Source organism: Patagioenas fasciata, chromosome W (assembly GCF_037038585.1).
Source record: "Patagioenas fasciata isolate bPatFas1 chromosome W, bPatFas1.hap1, whole genome shotgun sequence".
In the NCBI taxonomy this organism is placed as follows: domain Eukaryota; kingdom Metazoa; phylum Chordata; class Aves; order Columbiformes; family Columbidae; genus Patagioenas; species Patagioenas fasciata.
This window is the reverse complement of record NC_092559.1, coordinates 67403821-67421977: the sequence shown is the minus strand read 5'-3', so window position 1 is coordinate 67421977 and position 18157 is coordinate 67403821. Positions and strand designations below refer to the sequence as shown.

Here is an 18157-nt window from a genome sequence, read left to right as displayed (position 1 = left end):
ATGATTTGGCTGCTTTGTCGGTTTCAGGCACCTCTATCATAACTTGATATGCGAGGCCTGTTGACTGCCTCAGGATTTCAGGATTTTATCATGCCTGTAATTGTGTTATGCCAGTTAGTGTCTCTTCCAAGAGTTGGGGGGTACTTGCCCCTTTCAACGAATACCCATCGTTCCATCCTAAATGATCTATAGCTGTTTCATTGCATAGGTCTAATTTTGCTTTGAGTCTTTCATGGTTTTTATCTGATCTCAGGGCAACACGTACACATACTCCTTTTCCTTTTAACTTTTCAAACAAATGCTGCAGACCCTCATCCTCATCCAAGTCATCAGATAACGTGGACTTGAATGGTGCTGGAAAATCATTAGTAACTGGGGGGTTCCAGCTTTGAAACAGTGCTTTTTGCCATTTTTTTTTTTTTTCCCAAATCTAGTCCAGGGAAGCCACCCCTTTCCACTGTCTCTGCATGTTCCCGTTGCTCTTGTAATCCTCTCAAAGTCTCTAGCAACAAGTGTCATGTCGTTAACAGTTCAGTTGTTTCTTTGGATCTTTCAGTAGTGCTTTGCCCCATAGTAACACAGTCCTTCGTAAAGTCAGTTCCAGAAGGCTAATACCCTGCTTCTTCAGAAGCAACTTTCATGTAGATAATATAATACCCTCTTCTTTAGATAAGTTCCACCCCACCCCATTCCCGGTAGCTCACCAACTCTTGGTGTGGTGTCTTTTCAAGGATCCGGATCTTCGGCAGCTCCCCCCTGCTGCTCTATCAGCTGTACCGGGCTCCGTCTCCACAGCTCGTCTTCAGCTGTCACAGTTTCACCGTTGTCTCTTCTTCATGCGAGATCCTCTTCATGCAGGATCACGTCGGGGTCACCATATGTTGTGGTTGAGACGGACAAATGACATGGACCAAGTTCTTCCAGGATGAAAGTAGTAGATGCCATTTATTGCCACAAGTGCATTTTCATACAGTTTTACCAATTCATGTGTCTCTTCACTATTGGTTACAAGTTACAGCAGTAACATCTCATTGGCTATTTTTGCCATCATCACTGTTACTCTTCTACTCCCTTCTCTCTCACGGGTACATCCTTAACATCTCCAGATACTCCTTTACTCCCATCTTTCTCACGGGTAGGGCTTCATATCTTCAAGGCTAATTTCTGTTCCCATGCCCTCCGTCAGGGAATCCACGGACCCACCGTAGTCCCCCACATGGTAGCATTTCTTAAAATGCAAACTCTAAAATATCAGAACCAATAACTATAAATTTTCTCAGTACTAGGAATATATATACACATTTGCACATTTTCATAAAGCCAAATGAGAAAATGGAATAAAATGGGAGTATACAAATTTACATGTTTACAGAATTAAGCCTGATTTTTATTTGGATGTAAATCAAAACCATTGTGATAACACTTGTAGATGAAACTCCTTGGGATTTTTTTCCTTCTCAAAAGGCTAGATGTCTGTTTCTTTTTAAAAAGGCTGAAATACCACACCTCAAGAAAACAGAACTCTTGAGAAGATTTATAAAAGAATCTTTCAGAAGAAATCAAATTTGCTAGCTTTTTTTGGCTAGGAAGCTGTAAGCTTACAGCTTTCAGAGCAGAAAAACAAAACAAAAGGAAAACAGATGATTTGGATGAATCTGTCACTGTACTTTGTAAATCTATGATGTAAGTGGAAAAAATACAGATTGTAAATTATGCCTCCTCATTTTTTTTTTTTTTTCGTGGTTTTTTTTTGTGTTTTTTTTTTTTTCCTATTACTGCTACTATGTTGATAAAATCTTTTTGGGTAGTCCAAACAAGTCTTGATTGTTTAATAAAGAAATGAATTTGGCATTGTGTGAATACTTAACAGATTAATCATCAGCAGATATTCAACAAGCAACAAGAATGCTAAATATACATACAAATTGTTGTAGGAATATTTAAATTGATTCCAACTCTCAGAAAGATGCTAGGTACAATAATCTTAAATACTATTAAATCACTTCTGAGTAGTGAAATAGGTCTAAAAATAGAAGCAGCAAATGAACCCATCACATTCAATAGTTCTATAAGATTATCAGTTCATATAGAATTTTGTAATAGGGAAAGAAGTTGATGGACTGTGTCCAAAAGACTTGCTTTTGTGGGAATATAACAGGAGACTGGCGAGGAGAATTGTAAACACACTCAAGTGACTGCAGCTGGGGTGTAGAAAAACACATATTTCACACTAATTGTTGTTTGGCCTTGTGTGCTTGACAAGTAGAACCTCCATGTTTAAGTTAAAAACTTAAAGGTACCTTATCAAATATGCCTGAGATTCCTGTTTTGTTGTGAGAAAGATCAAAGCACAGCAGAAAACTATGCCTGCTTGAATCCTTGAAATACAGGTGAAAATGGCAGGTTCACATATTTTCTAGCAAGGACTGAGCTCTGCAGTGCCTGCGTTCCTGCTTGTATGCCTCTGCCCAGGTGCTTGGGTGCTTTTTCAGAGATTCCCTGGTTTGCGAGGTACTGAAAATAAACTGACTCTTTGCATTTCATCCGTGGTTTTTGGTTGTTCCTGTGACCTGCCTGTGTCAGCTCACATAGCATTTCTACCAATGTCTATATACAGGAACCACACTGCTCACAGACAGGACATACTTAAAAATTAGGCTGATGAGTCAAACTTAAAAAATATTTAAAACAGAACAGCTCTTATTTTACCAAATTGTTCCTCTAAAGTGAGTACTGAGGGGAAAATTCTTGCTTTGTACATTTCTCTTTTGTGTATTATGACTGTAGTGTCTGGCACTTTGAGATTTAACACACAGTGTTGCTGAATAAAAAAGGCAAACACTACTTATTAGTAAACTGCTAGCATTATCAAAGTATAGGATATTCAAATGATTACTTGTTTGTAAATTGATTTCTTTGTCTTAGTTTTGTCTTCCTAAGCGTACAATGTAATATTTTAAATCAAAGCTAGCTCTGTTCTTTTTAAATCCTTGTTTTTCCATTTTTCTTAGCTTAACAAGAGTCAGAAGTTGCATAGTTAAAATAGTCCATTAAAATGGGCAGGAAAACCAGAAACAAACTGTGAATTCACTCTTCACCACACAGCACAAAAGTCATGGTCACAGCTTCATATTTAATGTGGAATCACTTTAAGTATACAATAGTTCAAAAGATCCAGAAACTGGTTAAGAGTTAAAAGCCAGTAGAACAAAAATACATATTTGACCTTTTAAATCCTAAATTTTAGGCTCACATGCCTGAATAGACAAGTTTGCATTATGAGGAAAGAAACTTTGGTATGGAGTTGAACTAGCCACATGAATAGCACCTGTAGCTTTCAAAATAAATAGTAAGGGCTAAAGACATACCATGGCAGCAAGATATCCTCTTCAAAAAAGACTAAGAACAAGCTATACATCAAGGTTGGACAACAGAAACTAGCATATTTTTGAAGTAGTTTTAAAGCACATGTTAATTATTGTATTTTTGATGCTGAAACTGGTAAGAAATCTTTCCTACAATGAGAAAGCTTTCCTTTTATTTGCTAACCACTAATAAGAAAATTACACTCTGATGCTTGAAGAACACTGTTTTAAAATATTTTATTTAAGACTCTATTTTTCTAAAATATTGTCTTTTTATTCCATTGGGCCATGCTGTTAGCAGTAGGTGTTGCAAACAAAAATTCCCCCGACTCCAAGAGCTATTTATTAAAAAGGTCAAAGATAAATTCAACCTCAAAATGGAACAAAAGGGTTTTCTACAATAAATTGTACCAGAAATAACAAATTATCTTGGTCATTTGTGATACTCTCCTACAGCATCGATAAAGTAGTTACCAGACTGTCGTGTTAATCTGTGCATTTTATGAGTTTGCAACAAAGCATAATACACATTGAACAGAATTAATTAAACTTCAGTCTCCAGCATATAATGAATTTTAGTCATTTAATACATTTTAATTTTTATTTGCGTATTCAGCTGTAGTGCTGTGACAACAAATCACACCTATGTACCAGAGCATACATTAACAGTAGGATGTAATTTTACTACACCACTGCTATATTTAGCTTTTTGAAAGAGACGTAAGCATACACTATGGCCACGTCAAATAATTTTCTGTTGTGTTTTGTTGGGGTTTTTTTGTTTGTTTTTCTCTCCCTTTGATAACCTTTACTTTTTCAGTAATACTTCTTAAAATTTGAATTATTGAAAAAAAAATCACAGAAAGTTTATACAGGAATAGCTATAAGCAATAACCTCACAGGCGCTGATATGACAAACATTTATTTTAAGGGCTGAGAGGCATTAATATCATATAGAAAAAGCTGACTGAAAAGAACTACTAGCTTTGTCTATATGGGAAATGCCCACTTGTATGTTGAGAAAAAAAATTTAGAAAGTTATTTTTTGGCCTTGCTATGTCACAAAGTCAATTGTACAAAGACCTATGCATTTAACCTAAAATGATAGTTTTAAAAGCCCTTCTATTAAAAACAAAAACATCATGCAAAACTTTGATTATGCATCTGCTTTAAAACTGTTGCAAGACCATACTGTATATATTAGCTTTTATACTGTTAATGCACAACTAACAGCAAACTTGATTAGATTAACACAAATTTGTCTTAGTTACACCATTATATCACACTAAGGATACAAATGCCACAAGACTGGCAAAAACATTTAATTCTGAGCACTCAAATGGCAGGATAATTATCTGTTGTAACATCTTCGCATTTAGGAAAAAAAAAAACGCATAATCCTGCAGTCTCACTTTACAAAATAAAGTTCTGTAAAATATTAATTGAAAGGAGAATAGTTTATACTTTCTAACACAGAGTAACTTATAGAACTAGTGTCAAAAGCAAACAAAAAAACTTCTAAATAAAAAGTCAAAATACACATAGCAACAGAAGCAAATGCTCCATTAAATGCAGTCAAGATAAGACAACGAACTTGTTAATAAAAAAGACAAAAAAAAAGAAAAGTTACTGAAGTTAGCAACACATTTAAAGAAAATGCAATGAGGAAAAAAACTCAAATTATTTTTTCCAATGACAAGAGTTTCCATTTGTAATTTTTCCATCCATAATTTGTCTGATAGAGTACATCCATTAAAATATTCAGAATCTCACACAAAAGCTAATAATTCTCTTCCAAATCTAATTACCGAGTTGGTTTTGGACATTTTAAGCAGACATTATGTCCATTTAAAAGCAAGGCAACAAATGGACTTGGGATCACCTTCAATATTAGCACTGATGGTAAACATTTTTAATAGTTATCATAATCTTTTTTGTCTTTTTTTCCCTCTGCTTCAAATCCATCAACCCCATCGCTGTCCCTTCTCCTTTTACGATTATTATGGATGTTGAAGCGTTGATTCACCTGTGGTAATGGATCCATTCCTAAAACTTTGTGTATTTGACGGAATGCAAGGAGTCTCAATGCAAACTAGAAAAAGGGTAGAAAGAAGATATTTCTGTTAGAAACAAATGTCAATTTTGAGTATTTTGTCAAACAATCAATGAAGAACATTAGTGGTGTATGATATTATCCTTAGCTCTTTATTATCTCCTCTTCCTTCTCCTAACAAAGTCAACACAATAAAATGTATATGTCACATTTGCTGCTTCTGTACAAAGTACATAATCTTAGATTAAAAATAATATACATGTGTTTTAGCTGCTGGACTTGCACTGAAGCAGCCAAGGCTTGTCACATGTCCCATTATGCATCAGTAGTCTTTAGCAAAAGGACTGAATTAAGAGGTAGGGGTAGTAACCTCTTAAGCTGAAGCTTGAATGGTCAATACTGCAAGCTGATACAATATATACTAAAAATTAAGCTTACACAGATTTATTTATAATATATTAAATGCCAATGTAATTTTAAATCTAATAACATACTGCTGTAGAGTGAGCATCTTTACAGATATATATAGATGGGAGTGCTTCAAACTTTTCAGGAAAATACGTTAATTTTAGTTCAAAAATGAACACTACTATACATCCTCTGTTGTGACATTTTCATTGCCTAGCTTAAAACTGATCATCTGAAAGACCAGACAATAGTCTAAGAAAGGAAAATTCATGTCCACCATATAGCTCCATTACAAAAACAACAATCAACAAGAAAAAACACAAACACACACAAAAAAAAAACCACCTCAAAAAAAAACCAGCCATCAAATTTAGCTACTTCACACATAATTTTCCTTACCTGCGCACTTGAAGTAATATCCTCTCGTTGCTGATCTGTCATTACAGCAAGTGTATCAAAAGGATCTTTCTCACAAGGGTCCAGAAGCCCAGGACCACCTACAACGGTCAGGCAAATTAGTAGTACATCTCTCCCTTATTTCAAATATGACTACAGATTTCACAAGAGTTAAGTCTATAGTATACACACACTGTTAAAATGCAACTTGCCTTTAAGGATGATTCCTGAAGATATACACTCAAAAACTCTTCTCAGTGCATCCCCAGGACTCTGTGGTCCAGTAGCGCTGCTAATTGCTTTTTCAACAAGCAACTCCATAGCCTAGACCAAAAATAAGAAAACCCGGCCATTTTAGAAGATTGATTAAAACAAACAAAAAAGCCACAACTGTTGTTCAATACAGAACTTTTGATACTGGAATTTTGAAGAACATCACAAAACGCTTTCAGTTACAGAATTACAGAATGGTTTGGGTTGGAAGGGACCTCTGGAGATCATCTAGTCCAACCCACCTACTAAAGCATGGTTCACCTAGAGCAGATTGCACAGGAATGCATCCAGGCAGGTTTTGAATGTCTCCAGAGAAGGAGACTCCACAACCTCTCTGGGCAGTCTGTTCCAGTGCTCTGGCACCCTCAAAGTAAACAAGTTTCTCCTCATATTCAGATGGAACCTCCTATGCTTCAGCCTGTACCTGTTGCCCCTCATCCTATCGTTGGGCACCACTGAAAAGAGTCTGGTCTCATCCTCTTGACACCCACCCTTGAGATATTTATAAGCATTGATAAGTTCCCCTCTCAACCTTCTCTTCTCCAAGATGAACACACCCAGCTCTCTCAGTCTCTCCTCATAAGAAAGATACTACAGACCCCTAATCATCTTCACAGCCCTCCGCTGGACTCCCTCCACTAATTCCTTGTCCTTCTTAAACTGGGGAGTCCAGAACTGGACACAGTACTCCACATGTGGCCTCACCAGGGCAGAGTAAAGGCGGAGGATAATCTCTCTCGACCTGCTGGCCACACTTTTCCTAATGCACTCCAGGACACCATTGGCCTTCTTGGCCACAAGGGCACACTGTTGACTCATGATCAGCCTGTTGTCCACCAGAACTCCCAAGTGCTTCTCTGTACTGCTGTTTTCCAGCAGGTCCACCCCTAACCTGTACTGACGCATGGGGTTATTTCTCCCCAGATGCAGGACCCTACAGTTGCCCTTGTTGAATTTCATCAGGTTATTCTCTGCCCAGTCATCCAGCCTGTCCAAGTCTCTCTGAATGGCAGCACAGCTTTCTTCTGTATCAACCCTTCCACCCAGTTTGGTGTCATCAGCAAACTTGCTGAGGGTGCACTCAGTCTCTTCATCCAGGTTGTTGATGATCAGGTTGAACAGGACTGGACCTAACACTGACCCCTTGGGAACCCCACTAACTACAGGTCTCCAACCAGATTCTGCACCGTTGATCACAACCCTCTGAGCTCTGCCATCCAATCAGTTCATGGTCCATCTCACCATGCATTCACCCAGTCCGCACTTCCTGAGCTTGCCTATGAGGAGATTGTGAGAGACAGTGTCAAAGGCCTTGCTGAAGTTAAGGTAGACAATGTCCACTGCTCTTCCCTCATCTACCCAGCCAGTCATACCATCATAGAAGGGTATCAGTTTGGTCAAACATGATTTCCCTTTGGTGAACCCATGCTGACTACTCCTGATAACCTTCTTTTTCTCCACATGCTTGGAGATGACATCCAGAATGAGCTTTTCCATCACCTTTCCAGGTGACTGGCCTGTAGTTTCCTGGGTCATCCTTCTTGCCCTTTTTGAAGACTCACTTGGACGGACATTAGCTTTCCTCCAGTCCTCAGGCACCTCTCCTGTTCTCCAAGACCTTTCAAAGTTAATGGAGAGCAGCTTAGCAATAACACCTGCCAGGTCTCTCAGCACTAGTGGGTGCATCCCATTGGGGCCCATGGATTTGTGGGTGTCCAGTTTGCCTAAACAATCTCTAACCTGGCCCTCCTGAACCAAAGGAAAGTCTTCCTTTTGCCAGATTTTCTCTCCTACCTCCAGGGTCTGGGATTCTTGAGGGCTGGTCTTAGCAGTAAAGATGGAAGTGAAGAAGGCATTCAGTAACTCTGCCTTGTCTGTATCCTTTGTAACCAGGGCACCCACTTCATTCACTAGGAGACCTACATTTTCCCTAACCTTCCCTTTTGCTGCTGATGTACTTGAAGAAGCCCTTCTTGTTGTCTTTGACATCCCTGGCCAGATTTAATTCCAAGTGGAGCTTGGCCTTCCTCACCACATCCCTGCATACTCTAACAGCCACCTTATATTCCTCCCAGGTGGTCTGTCCCTTTTTCCACATTACATAAACATCCTTCTTCCACCTGAGTTTTGACAAGAGCTCCTTACTCATCCATGCTGGCCTCCTACTCCTACTCTTCCAAGCAGAACCCTGAAGAGGACAAAATTCACTCTGCTGAAGTCCATAGTTTTAGTCCTACTTATTGTCCTGCTTCCTCCACACAAGATCCTGAACTCCACCATCTCATGGTCACTGCAGCCAATGCTGCTCCCAACCCTCACATCTCCAACCAGTCCTTCTTGGTTTGTTAGGACAAGGTCCAGCAGCATGCCTCTCCTCGTTGACTCCTCCACCATCTGTGTCAAAAAGTTGTCATCAATGATCTGTAGGAACCTCCTGGACTGTGTGTGCTTAGCTGTGTTGCCTACCCAGTAGATGTGTAGGGTGACTGAAGTCTCCCATGAGAACCAGGGCATGTGATTGTGAGGCATGTGGAAAAAATCAGATATTTTATAACGATGAATAAAAAGAAAGCTCTGCAAGATTAACATTGAGTACTGATACTGATGTGCTGCTCCTCATCACAAGTTGTCCAAAAGATTTGTAGAAATGTATAGAGTTGTAGCCTACATATGCAGGTAGACAACTTGTCCAGCCATTTTTTGAGAGAGCATGAAACATCGTGGGTCACCAGAATCTGTCAGCCACATAAATAAACAGCACACAGTATGAAATGAATTTGATTCATCTAATGAAATGAAAAGGATGCTACAGAGAATTTTTTTTTTCTACAAGAACACAGAAACTCAAAGCATCAAAAATGTAATGACCTTTTAACATTTAAGTGGTTACTAGTTCTTCAGTTTAGCAAAACTGAAGTTCACAGCAAGTTTTTTCCTGGATATAGGCTAACAACACTAACTCAGATGTGAAACAAGTGTAAAAAAACTTTGATGATTGTGGTACTTTAGCCCCATCTCCCCCCACAGCCTTGCTCACCCCTCCCTTGCCCCCAGTGGGATGGGGAGGAGAATCAGGAAACAAAAGGCCAAACTTGTGAGTTGGGAAAAAACAGAAAAAAAATCAAAACAAAACACAAACAACCAACCCCCCCCCCTCCCCAAACCCCAAACCAAATAAAACCAAACAAAACACACAAAAAAACCAAACCAACAAACAAACACGGACAATAACAACAACAACCATGAAAGAATATACGAATTGATGGATACACAGCACAATCTCACCATCTCTCGCTGCAGTTCACTTCCTCCGAAGCCACAAGTGGATTCCCGACTGCAGCATGTGCCTAAACCTCCCCCCGTCCTGAACAGTAGCTTGCTCTGGAAACTCAGTAGCCCTGACCATGCAGTCCAGAGAGAACCGAAAGATCCAGAGAGAACCAAAGAGAACCAAGAGCATCCTGGACTGCCCCACTCCCAAATACCCCTTTGGCTAGTTTGGGGTCAGCTGTTCTGGCTGTGTCATCCCCCCCAGCTACCTGTGGAAGTTAACCCTATCTCGGCCAACCCAGCACAGTGATAAACAGGTTTGATATTAGTTAAAATGGTTTAAATGATGAGCTGTATTTTAAACGTCGATTTTTTTTCTGTGAATATTTATATTGTTTACTTTTATTAGACACTATTTTTTTTCAGAAAAACCTATAAAAGATATTTGCAAAAGTAAAGAATAGCTTTCCTTAGCTTTTTCAGTATTAAATGAATGTTTCAATACCATCCCTTTGGCAAGTTTCATTTTCAAACAATGTGTGTCTCTTGTTTTTTGGTGGGTTTTTCTAGAGTTTGCATTTTTTTGGTTCCTCTCCTGAGTTTACAGTTGTTCAAATATTGCCTTTTATTTTTATTTGTCAAGAGTAAATGCCTATTCTAAAGCATGCAAGTAACTATAGGCAGTGTTGATTACAATGTTTCACTAAGGGTGCCCATTCCTTTCTATTTTAGCTCGATTAACTAACAAATTTCAGTTCTTGAGCATGGTATTTCCATGCTCCCACTGTATCACATAAGATCAAGCTTTTGAGTTTTAGCAACAGTAACTGAGTTGTTTTCAAGTATGAAGCTAAATATAGCAGGAAACAAAAAGAGCAGATCATGTTATTGCATTTATTAAAATCTACTTCTTTTGGATGCTCATACAATACACTAAAGTCCACAACTTAATCCTAGGAAAATGTGAATTATGACGCCCTGCTGTTTATGTGCATGAAAGGTTGGATTTCAATTTTAGGGGGAAAAAAAATCATCCCTGAATATTAGTTCCTTTTAACTTGTAGGAACTTGTCAAAGTTCTTCTAATTAAGTTTTTATTTTTAGGTATATGAAGAGGCTGATAGTAATGTCTGTGTTTAGACTTCCATGCACTCCAGCCCCTCCGCTACATACAATGCCACCCTCCGCCTCTCCTACCCTGCCTATCCCTTCTGAATAGCGTGTAGCCATCCATCATGGCATACCAGTTGCAGGACTCATGCCACCAAGTTTCACTAATGCCAATTATATCATATCCCTGGGACCAGGCCAAGGCTTCTAGTTCATCTTGCTTGTTCCTCATGCTGTGTGAATTACTGTAGAAGCACTTCAAGCGTGGTTGATTATGCCCTTCATCTCATGGCACAGTCTGAGGAATCTCACTGCCAAGCATCTCCTCAAGCTTTGGTGTGCCATCCCACTGCCTGTCACTGATCTGCCTGCTACCGCCCCCTTCGCCCTTCCAATCTAGTTTAAAGCCCTATCAATCAGCCCTGCTATCCCCTAAGCAAACACCCTTTTCCCCTTCTGTGAGAGATGCACTCCGTCAGGTATTAAGAGACCTGGTGAAGGACTGACTCTTCCATGGTTGAAAAACCCGAAGTTCCATCGATGACACCAGTCACTTAGCCATGTGCTGATTTGCTGGGCCTGCCTGTTCGATTCTGTATTCCTGCTCACTACTGAAAGGACAGAGGCAAAAAAAAAAATCACTTGAGCACCTATGCCATTGACCAGCTCCCCCAAAGCTCTGAAATCCTTTTTGATTTTCTTAATACTACTTTTGCCTATCTCTTCCCTGCCAACATTAAAACCAATAGCAGGTAATAATCAGAGGACCTTACCAGCCTGAGGAGTTTTTGAGCTACATCTCTTACTTTGGCCCCAGGGAGGCAGCAGACTTCTCTATGGGTTGGGTCAGGTCAGGATACCAGGCCTTTTGTTCCTTTCAGAAGGGAGTGACCTATGACAATTACCCTTCTTTTTCTCTTTACATGTGAGGTTTTAATGTGTTTGCTGGGTTTCATGTGGGGCATGGGCTGCGTAGAGGACCCCTCCTTCCCAGAAGGGTCTTCATCAGCAGCCTCAGCTGCTTGCCCATCAAGTTCCAGGGCCTCATACCTGTTGTATACAGGCACCTGGGAAGGTGGGGCAGGCTGAGGGTGTGTTTGCCTGCCACCCCAAGATGTAACCCATTTTCATTCACCCCAGTCTTCTGGGTTGCCCCTTACAGCCTGGTGGCGAGAGGGTAGGGGGTCTTTTGTATCTGGTGCCATGGTTGGTTTCTACTCCTGTGCCAGGGATGGCAGACTGTGAGTCCACCACTCAGTCTCCTTTTCTGACTCTCTGATGCTTCTTAGCCTGGTCACCTCCTCTTGAAGCTCTGTCATCAGGCTGAGCAGCTCCTTCACTTGGGCACATCACCCACAGGTAAGCTTGTTGCTGCCATCAGTCCCCGAGCAGAAACTCGGACACACTCTGCAGCCTGGGACCTGGACAGCTGCATCTTCCCTCCTAAGCTCAGTTTGGGTGGCTGCATCAGTTCTTGCAGCCAGAAGGACCGAAGGACCGTGAGGGACGCTGAAGGTACTGCTCTTCTCTGGGTGGATACCATGCCTCCTGCTGTACTTAGCTCCTTGTTAGTGGGTCGTAGCCTTTGTTTGAAGTAGCAGTGTCCTCCCCTCTCGCTCGCTCCCTCTTGCCAGTCGAACTGCCTCACCCCTGTTTGCTGTGCTCCTGGTTGCCTGAGCTCCCTAGGGGACGTTTAAATATCCTGGCAACGTCCCCACCACGTCAGCCTCTCACACGAGATCACCTGGTTTCCAGGTGGTCCCTCTGCCTGTCTGCGGATTTGCCTGGCCCTGGGTCTGCCCCTCTTTTCTCCTTGATCCGTGCTCTGCAGCAGAACTTACTGTAACTGCTGCTGTGCTCCTCACTCGCTCGTCACTGACGGACAACTACTACAACTACTTAGGCTCTTTAGGAAAAGCTCTGTCATCACTTTGGCTTCTAACAGGCTTCTAGTATATAGGTCAGGGGAAGTTCTGTATCCAGAAAAATATATTTTCCATCTACGAAATTTCATCTGTGACTGTCAGAAATCACATTAATTTAAAATCACCAACAGGCCAAAAGAACAACTGACTACACAGACTTACTTCAGTGTTGATTCATGTCACTGGCAATGCACCAGGTACCAGGAGCAAGCCAGGAAATACTTTTGGAAAGAACTGAGACACAGCTAGGCCTGACACACTGCTTCGTACCTCTCTTCCCTTCTGACTGTGTCTTCAAACAGATATTGTGAAAAATAAGAAACAACATTCCTTGTTCTTCATCTGTGTGCCTGCTGTATGTTGCAATAGTTCTAAGGATGCTTTTCTAAAGTGTGCCAGGGTTTATTCCTTGGAAACTCAGTATCATAGTGATACTGAGGGTGCTTACACACTTCTTAGCTTCTTTTAAGGGTGTTTCAAAAAGATGGACCCAATTTCAAAGCAGTATATTTCACAATGGCAACATGTTACATTTACATCTTGCGAATGACTGAGGCTAGGGGCTGTTTATGCACTGGGAGAGGCATCTAGCAGTAATCATTTGAAACTCTATGCCCCACCCTTTCAAGTGGTAAGAGATTCATTCATGGGCAGTTCACAGTTGCAGAGATACAGCGATTTCAAATTGGGTCCATCTTTTTGAAACACTCTGTATTCGTACAGTGTATCTTTCATGAAGTGTAGCATGGAAACTGGAACTTTTTTTTTTTACTTTAAATATTTAAAAAACAGAAATAACTGCTCTACAGTTTTTTCCAGAAGCAATAAATATTATCAGAAGTAATTTAATAAAATTGTCTGCAAGCTTAGTACAGTTGTAAAACGTTTCTATTTGAAATAATGCCAACTACTGTAACTGTCTTGACAATGTTAGTGCTCTTCCTGCTGAAACTGAAAAGTCTACATTAGGAAGTAGAACAGTGCAACAGGATTTGGTCTATGAAACAAAACAGTCAGAGCTGAGTTTACCTCCACACATATATATGTTTCAGACTAACTTTGTCCAGTCTGGAGATTGAACATCTGTTAATATTTGGAGCACAAGTTGCACTCCTAGAGAGCATCATTTAAGCCAGTCAATATAAAAAGAATGCTCCAAGAAGACTTGGCTGCAAGAATTAATAGAGGTAACTGGGTACAACCTAGAGATCTGTTTCTAAGTGACACTGATTAAAATGCCACTGGTGACACATCCGCAGACTAGTACTGTGGAATTTCATCTTGCAGAAAGGATATATTGATGATTGCAGGAATTACTGCGATTTCTTCTTTCAAGTAGCCTTTCTGTTACCACAGAACTATCTGGGCACAGCTGACATTATTTTCAGTTTCAGTTAAGTCCAAGCAATTCAGAAGAGGTGGTTAAAAAAAAAAAACAGATTCTTTTTTACAGAGTAAAGGAAAAAATGCTATAATCTAGAATAAGAATGCTACCCACAAAGAATTGAAAAGAACAAGAAAATTGCTTTCGAAAAAAATTCCAGCACTAAATGACAAAACCTCAGAAAATTAAATTTTTAGAAGGAATCTGGATCATTTGTTGGAAAACAAAACAAACAAAACCAAAACAAACCACAAAAAAAACCCAAAAAAAAACAAAAAAACAAAAAACAAAACACCACAGACAAAAATCACCACAACCCACAAACAAAACCCTGCATTACTCCTTGAAAAAGTCTACATTTTAAAACTGTAGTAACACTTTCCTATGCTTTACTTGCAGTACCATGTGCATTAAAAAGACTAATTCAAAACAACATTACTCACCCAGCTTGGAAAATCAGACCAAGTTGGAACCCGTTGACAGAGGTCACGAAGAATACGTATGATAACCACACAGGACTGCAGACCATTAGCTCTAGCCTTGAGAGCAATACAAAATCAAAACAATTAATCCCAACACCTACAGTGAATAGGACTTGTTGAAAGACTAAAACACCACTGTTCAATGGAAGCTCAGATACATAACTGAAACAAATCATTCTACAAATTTATTCCATGAGCTGCCATTTACAGCAGTATTTTATACAGGGTTAGTAATTTAAGGTGGTGGAAGTCAAAGTGCACAGGTTATACAAGAATAATATTTCTTGATCCCTGTAGGCTTTGACCCATGTTCACTTGTAACAATCAATACAGTATGTTTCTATATTAGAAACAAAAAGAATAAAGTTCTATAGAATAGGTACAGAGACTGAAAGGTCAAGGGAATCTGTTTGGTTTCTTTATTGTGCCTTTGCCAGAATGCAAAGTCACTAAACCAAACAGTTGCTTCTCGCCTTTCATTCCCTACACTTAATACACTTTAAGAAATAGGGAAAAAAATTAAACAGAAAGCTTTAAACACACATTCCATTATTTAAAGCAAAGTTACTCTGCAGCCTTATGGAATATATAACAAATATACAACATATGATCACCCCAAGTGAGTCAAGCTTTTAACATTGCCTTCTCGATGACCGGAAAAAAAAAATCATGTCAAATGAGCAAGAACAACTGCACAAAGCAGTTCCTCCATACTCAACATTCTATATTCAAATTTAGGGACCAGAAAAATATTAAGTATTATTAGCATGAACAATGGTGAGTGTTTTCGCACAGTTAAACATTTATATTGCAACTGAACTAATCTCTCATAAGGCTACAAGAAGAAAGTAAAATGATGTTCCGAACCTGGAACCACTTAGCGTGGCGTAGAGCAGCCAGAGCGTCAAGGCATTTTTGCCTGTCCAAGACGTCCGGTGGGTCTTTCACCATACCCGAAGTTACATCTAAAATGGATTGAATTGGCAAAATGCAGTGAGGAATGGGTGTTTGACCAGGTGAGCAAGACACTTCCTTAAAGTAGCTTCAATGTCACACATACCATTTGAAGTTTAAACACTTGAATGACAAATGTAAATGTTCAATAAAAGCCATTCAATTAGGATCAGGGCATCAACCCAGTATAAAGATCAAGAGCATATTATACTTTAGCTCTCAGATTATTTTCAAATGCATTGCAGATTATGCAATGCATAGTACTTCTTTATTGAAGCTAACACTGGAAAAACACATATCCCCTAAAATTAAATACTGAAGGAAGGATGGTTGGACACAGTGCACCAGCACAGAGAACACAAGACAGAAGGAACACAAAAATCCACTTTAACCAAGTAGAAACAGTCAAACATAGTTTATTGACAATTTTAATGGTCCCAAGTTATTTGGGATCTACTCTTTAAAAGAAAAAAATCTTAAAAGTACTAGATGTTTGGTAATGATGTGTGTGGCAGGTGCACGTGCACATGCCCCTCCCTCACCCCCAAGCACCAGAAACTTCTAGACCAACAGATGACTATGGTCATGTATACATCCCTTGGTTGACAGACAGGGCCTCTGACCAATGAAACACCTCAGCTGAGAGAAGTTTCTAGACCACTACCCATAAATGACCACAGATCAGATTCAGCTAGGTTATAAATGGAACCTGCCAGAGACCCACTTTGAGTGGGTATTCCTTGGAGCAGTGGGTCTGCAAAGGCTCTCCTCCTTAGACTGGGACACCATCTAAGGAACATTCCTTAAGGACTGAAACACCTTGCCTTACTGGTAAGCGATCTTCTGGGTACCCTTGAGAGTCCTCACGAAGTGGGAAGATGGACATTTTAAATCATCATTCTACGGTTTTGGGATCACTTGAGTCTGAACCTGTTGTGTAGTAATTGAACTCCTAACTGGTATTTGAATCTGTTTTATAATGTTGTCAGAGCGCTGAATAATTTTGGATAAACCCCGTTTCTAGTTGGTTTTCTGCTAAACAGTTCTGGTTAGAATAAAGTCTGTTTGGAGCTTATTGCCTGCTTAAATTGATTTTTGGGGTGCCTCTGCGACAATGTTATTTTTATCATACCTTAAAATGGAAATTATTTTGCTTTAAAAAAAATCTGACTGAATGTGAAATGCTCTTCAGTATTAGATTTCCATTACTTTCTAGTACCCTCTTTCTTACTCAGATAAAGTCTTTAGTCCATGATATACATTCTCCAATATCATTTAGGATGCAAGGAAGGATCTGAAAATGAACTACTTAAGATTCAGCAGGAAAAAGAAAAGCAAATAATAGTTTAAAAAAAAAGCAGTATGCCTGAAAGATAAAGAAAATATAGTAAATCTTGTGTATCTAAATGTTCAGAAAAGGCTTGATTAAAATTCCAAGCTGATTGCTTTGTTACCAAATAAGAAGAGACCACAAAGCCCTTTTGGAAGTGGTTTAATCAGTGAAATTGGAACCACTGAACAATATGAAATGGTATCTTCAGGTTACTTAAAAATTGTAGGGATATAATGCAACAATCAGCTTTAAAAGTTCTTTGTTTTACTAATTATGAAAATGGCTACTGTGACTAGTGACAAAATACAGGGTGTTTCAAAAAGATGGACCAAATTTGAATGGGTAATGTGTAAATGACACACTGTCTCAACATTGGATAGGTTGCATGGGACCCCAAGATTTGGCCCTACACTCTTGATCCCCAAGATCCCCAGACATTACACCCTGCAACTTTTTCTTGTGGGGATACATCAAAGACTGTTTTTGTGCCACCATTAGCAACTAATCTGGATGACCTCAAAATCAATCACAGCAGCAGTGACCTCAGTGGAGGGAACATAGAGCATTTATAAAAAGGTAACTAAAAGTTGATAACTCATTAAAACGTTTGTAAATTTTTGTGTAATTGTAACATGTTGCCATTATGAAATACACTGCTTTGAAATTGGGTCCATCTTTTTGAAACACCCTGTATATTGGTAGCATAGCTGGTGATACACCAGATAAGACAAAAGAAAAAGCCCTCACTCAATGGCACTCCACAGAAGCTGGCTGTATGGAGCAATATAGTTTACTCCAGCAAGATATAAATTTAGGTAAGTGTGGGGGACTACAGGGGATCCGTGGATTCCCTGACGTCCCCCACAGTAAGTCTGATAATAAAATAAATAAATAGATATTTTGAGTCTCATGAAACATGCCAGCAAGGAGAAGCTTCTAGGGATGCTGCAAAGGGACAGCTCTGAAACCACCTATTCATACACAAATTTGAAATAAATAGTAGGACACTTTACAGAGAACTAAAGAGCTATGAATGAACATGGTGCTACAGCATTGCAATATAATCATTAAACTTAATCTGAAGTACTACATTCAGATTTGGGTATTTTTTTAATAGGATAGTCCCATTGCTCTACATAGGACTAAAAGGGGGAGGGATTTCAAAATAAGAACAAAGCTGAGAAGGACATAGATATCTTCTCAC

The 18157-nt window shown here is 39.4% G+C and overlaps 1 protein-coding gene across 1 annotated transcript in view; it reads right to left on the bottom strand.

Moving 5' to 3' along the window:
- Positions 1 to 3124: 3124 nt before the first annotated feature.
- LOC136114599 (zinc finger RNA-binding protein-like) overlaps positions 3125 to 18157 on the bottom strand; it is a 70916-nt gene continuing 55883 nt past the window's right edge. Inside the window, exons 16-20 of the mRNA XM_065859984.2 lie at positions 15534 to 15631; positions 14628 to 14723; positions 6435 to 6546; positions 6226 to 6323; positions 3125 to 5457 (exon numbers count right to left, since the gene is read on the bottom strand). Of these exons, the coding sequence (XP_065716056.1) occupies positions 5278 to 5457; positions 6226 to 6323; positions 6435 to 6546; positions 14628 to 14723; positions 15534 to 15631 (584 nt within the window). The 3' untranslated portion in view covers positions 3125 to 5277. The remainder of the gene's footprint in view (positions 5458 to 6225; positions 6324 to 6434; positions 6547 to 14627; positions 14724 to 15533; positions 15632 to 18157) is intronic.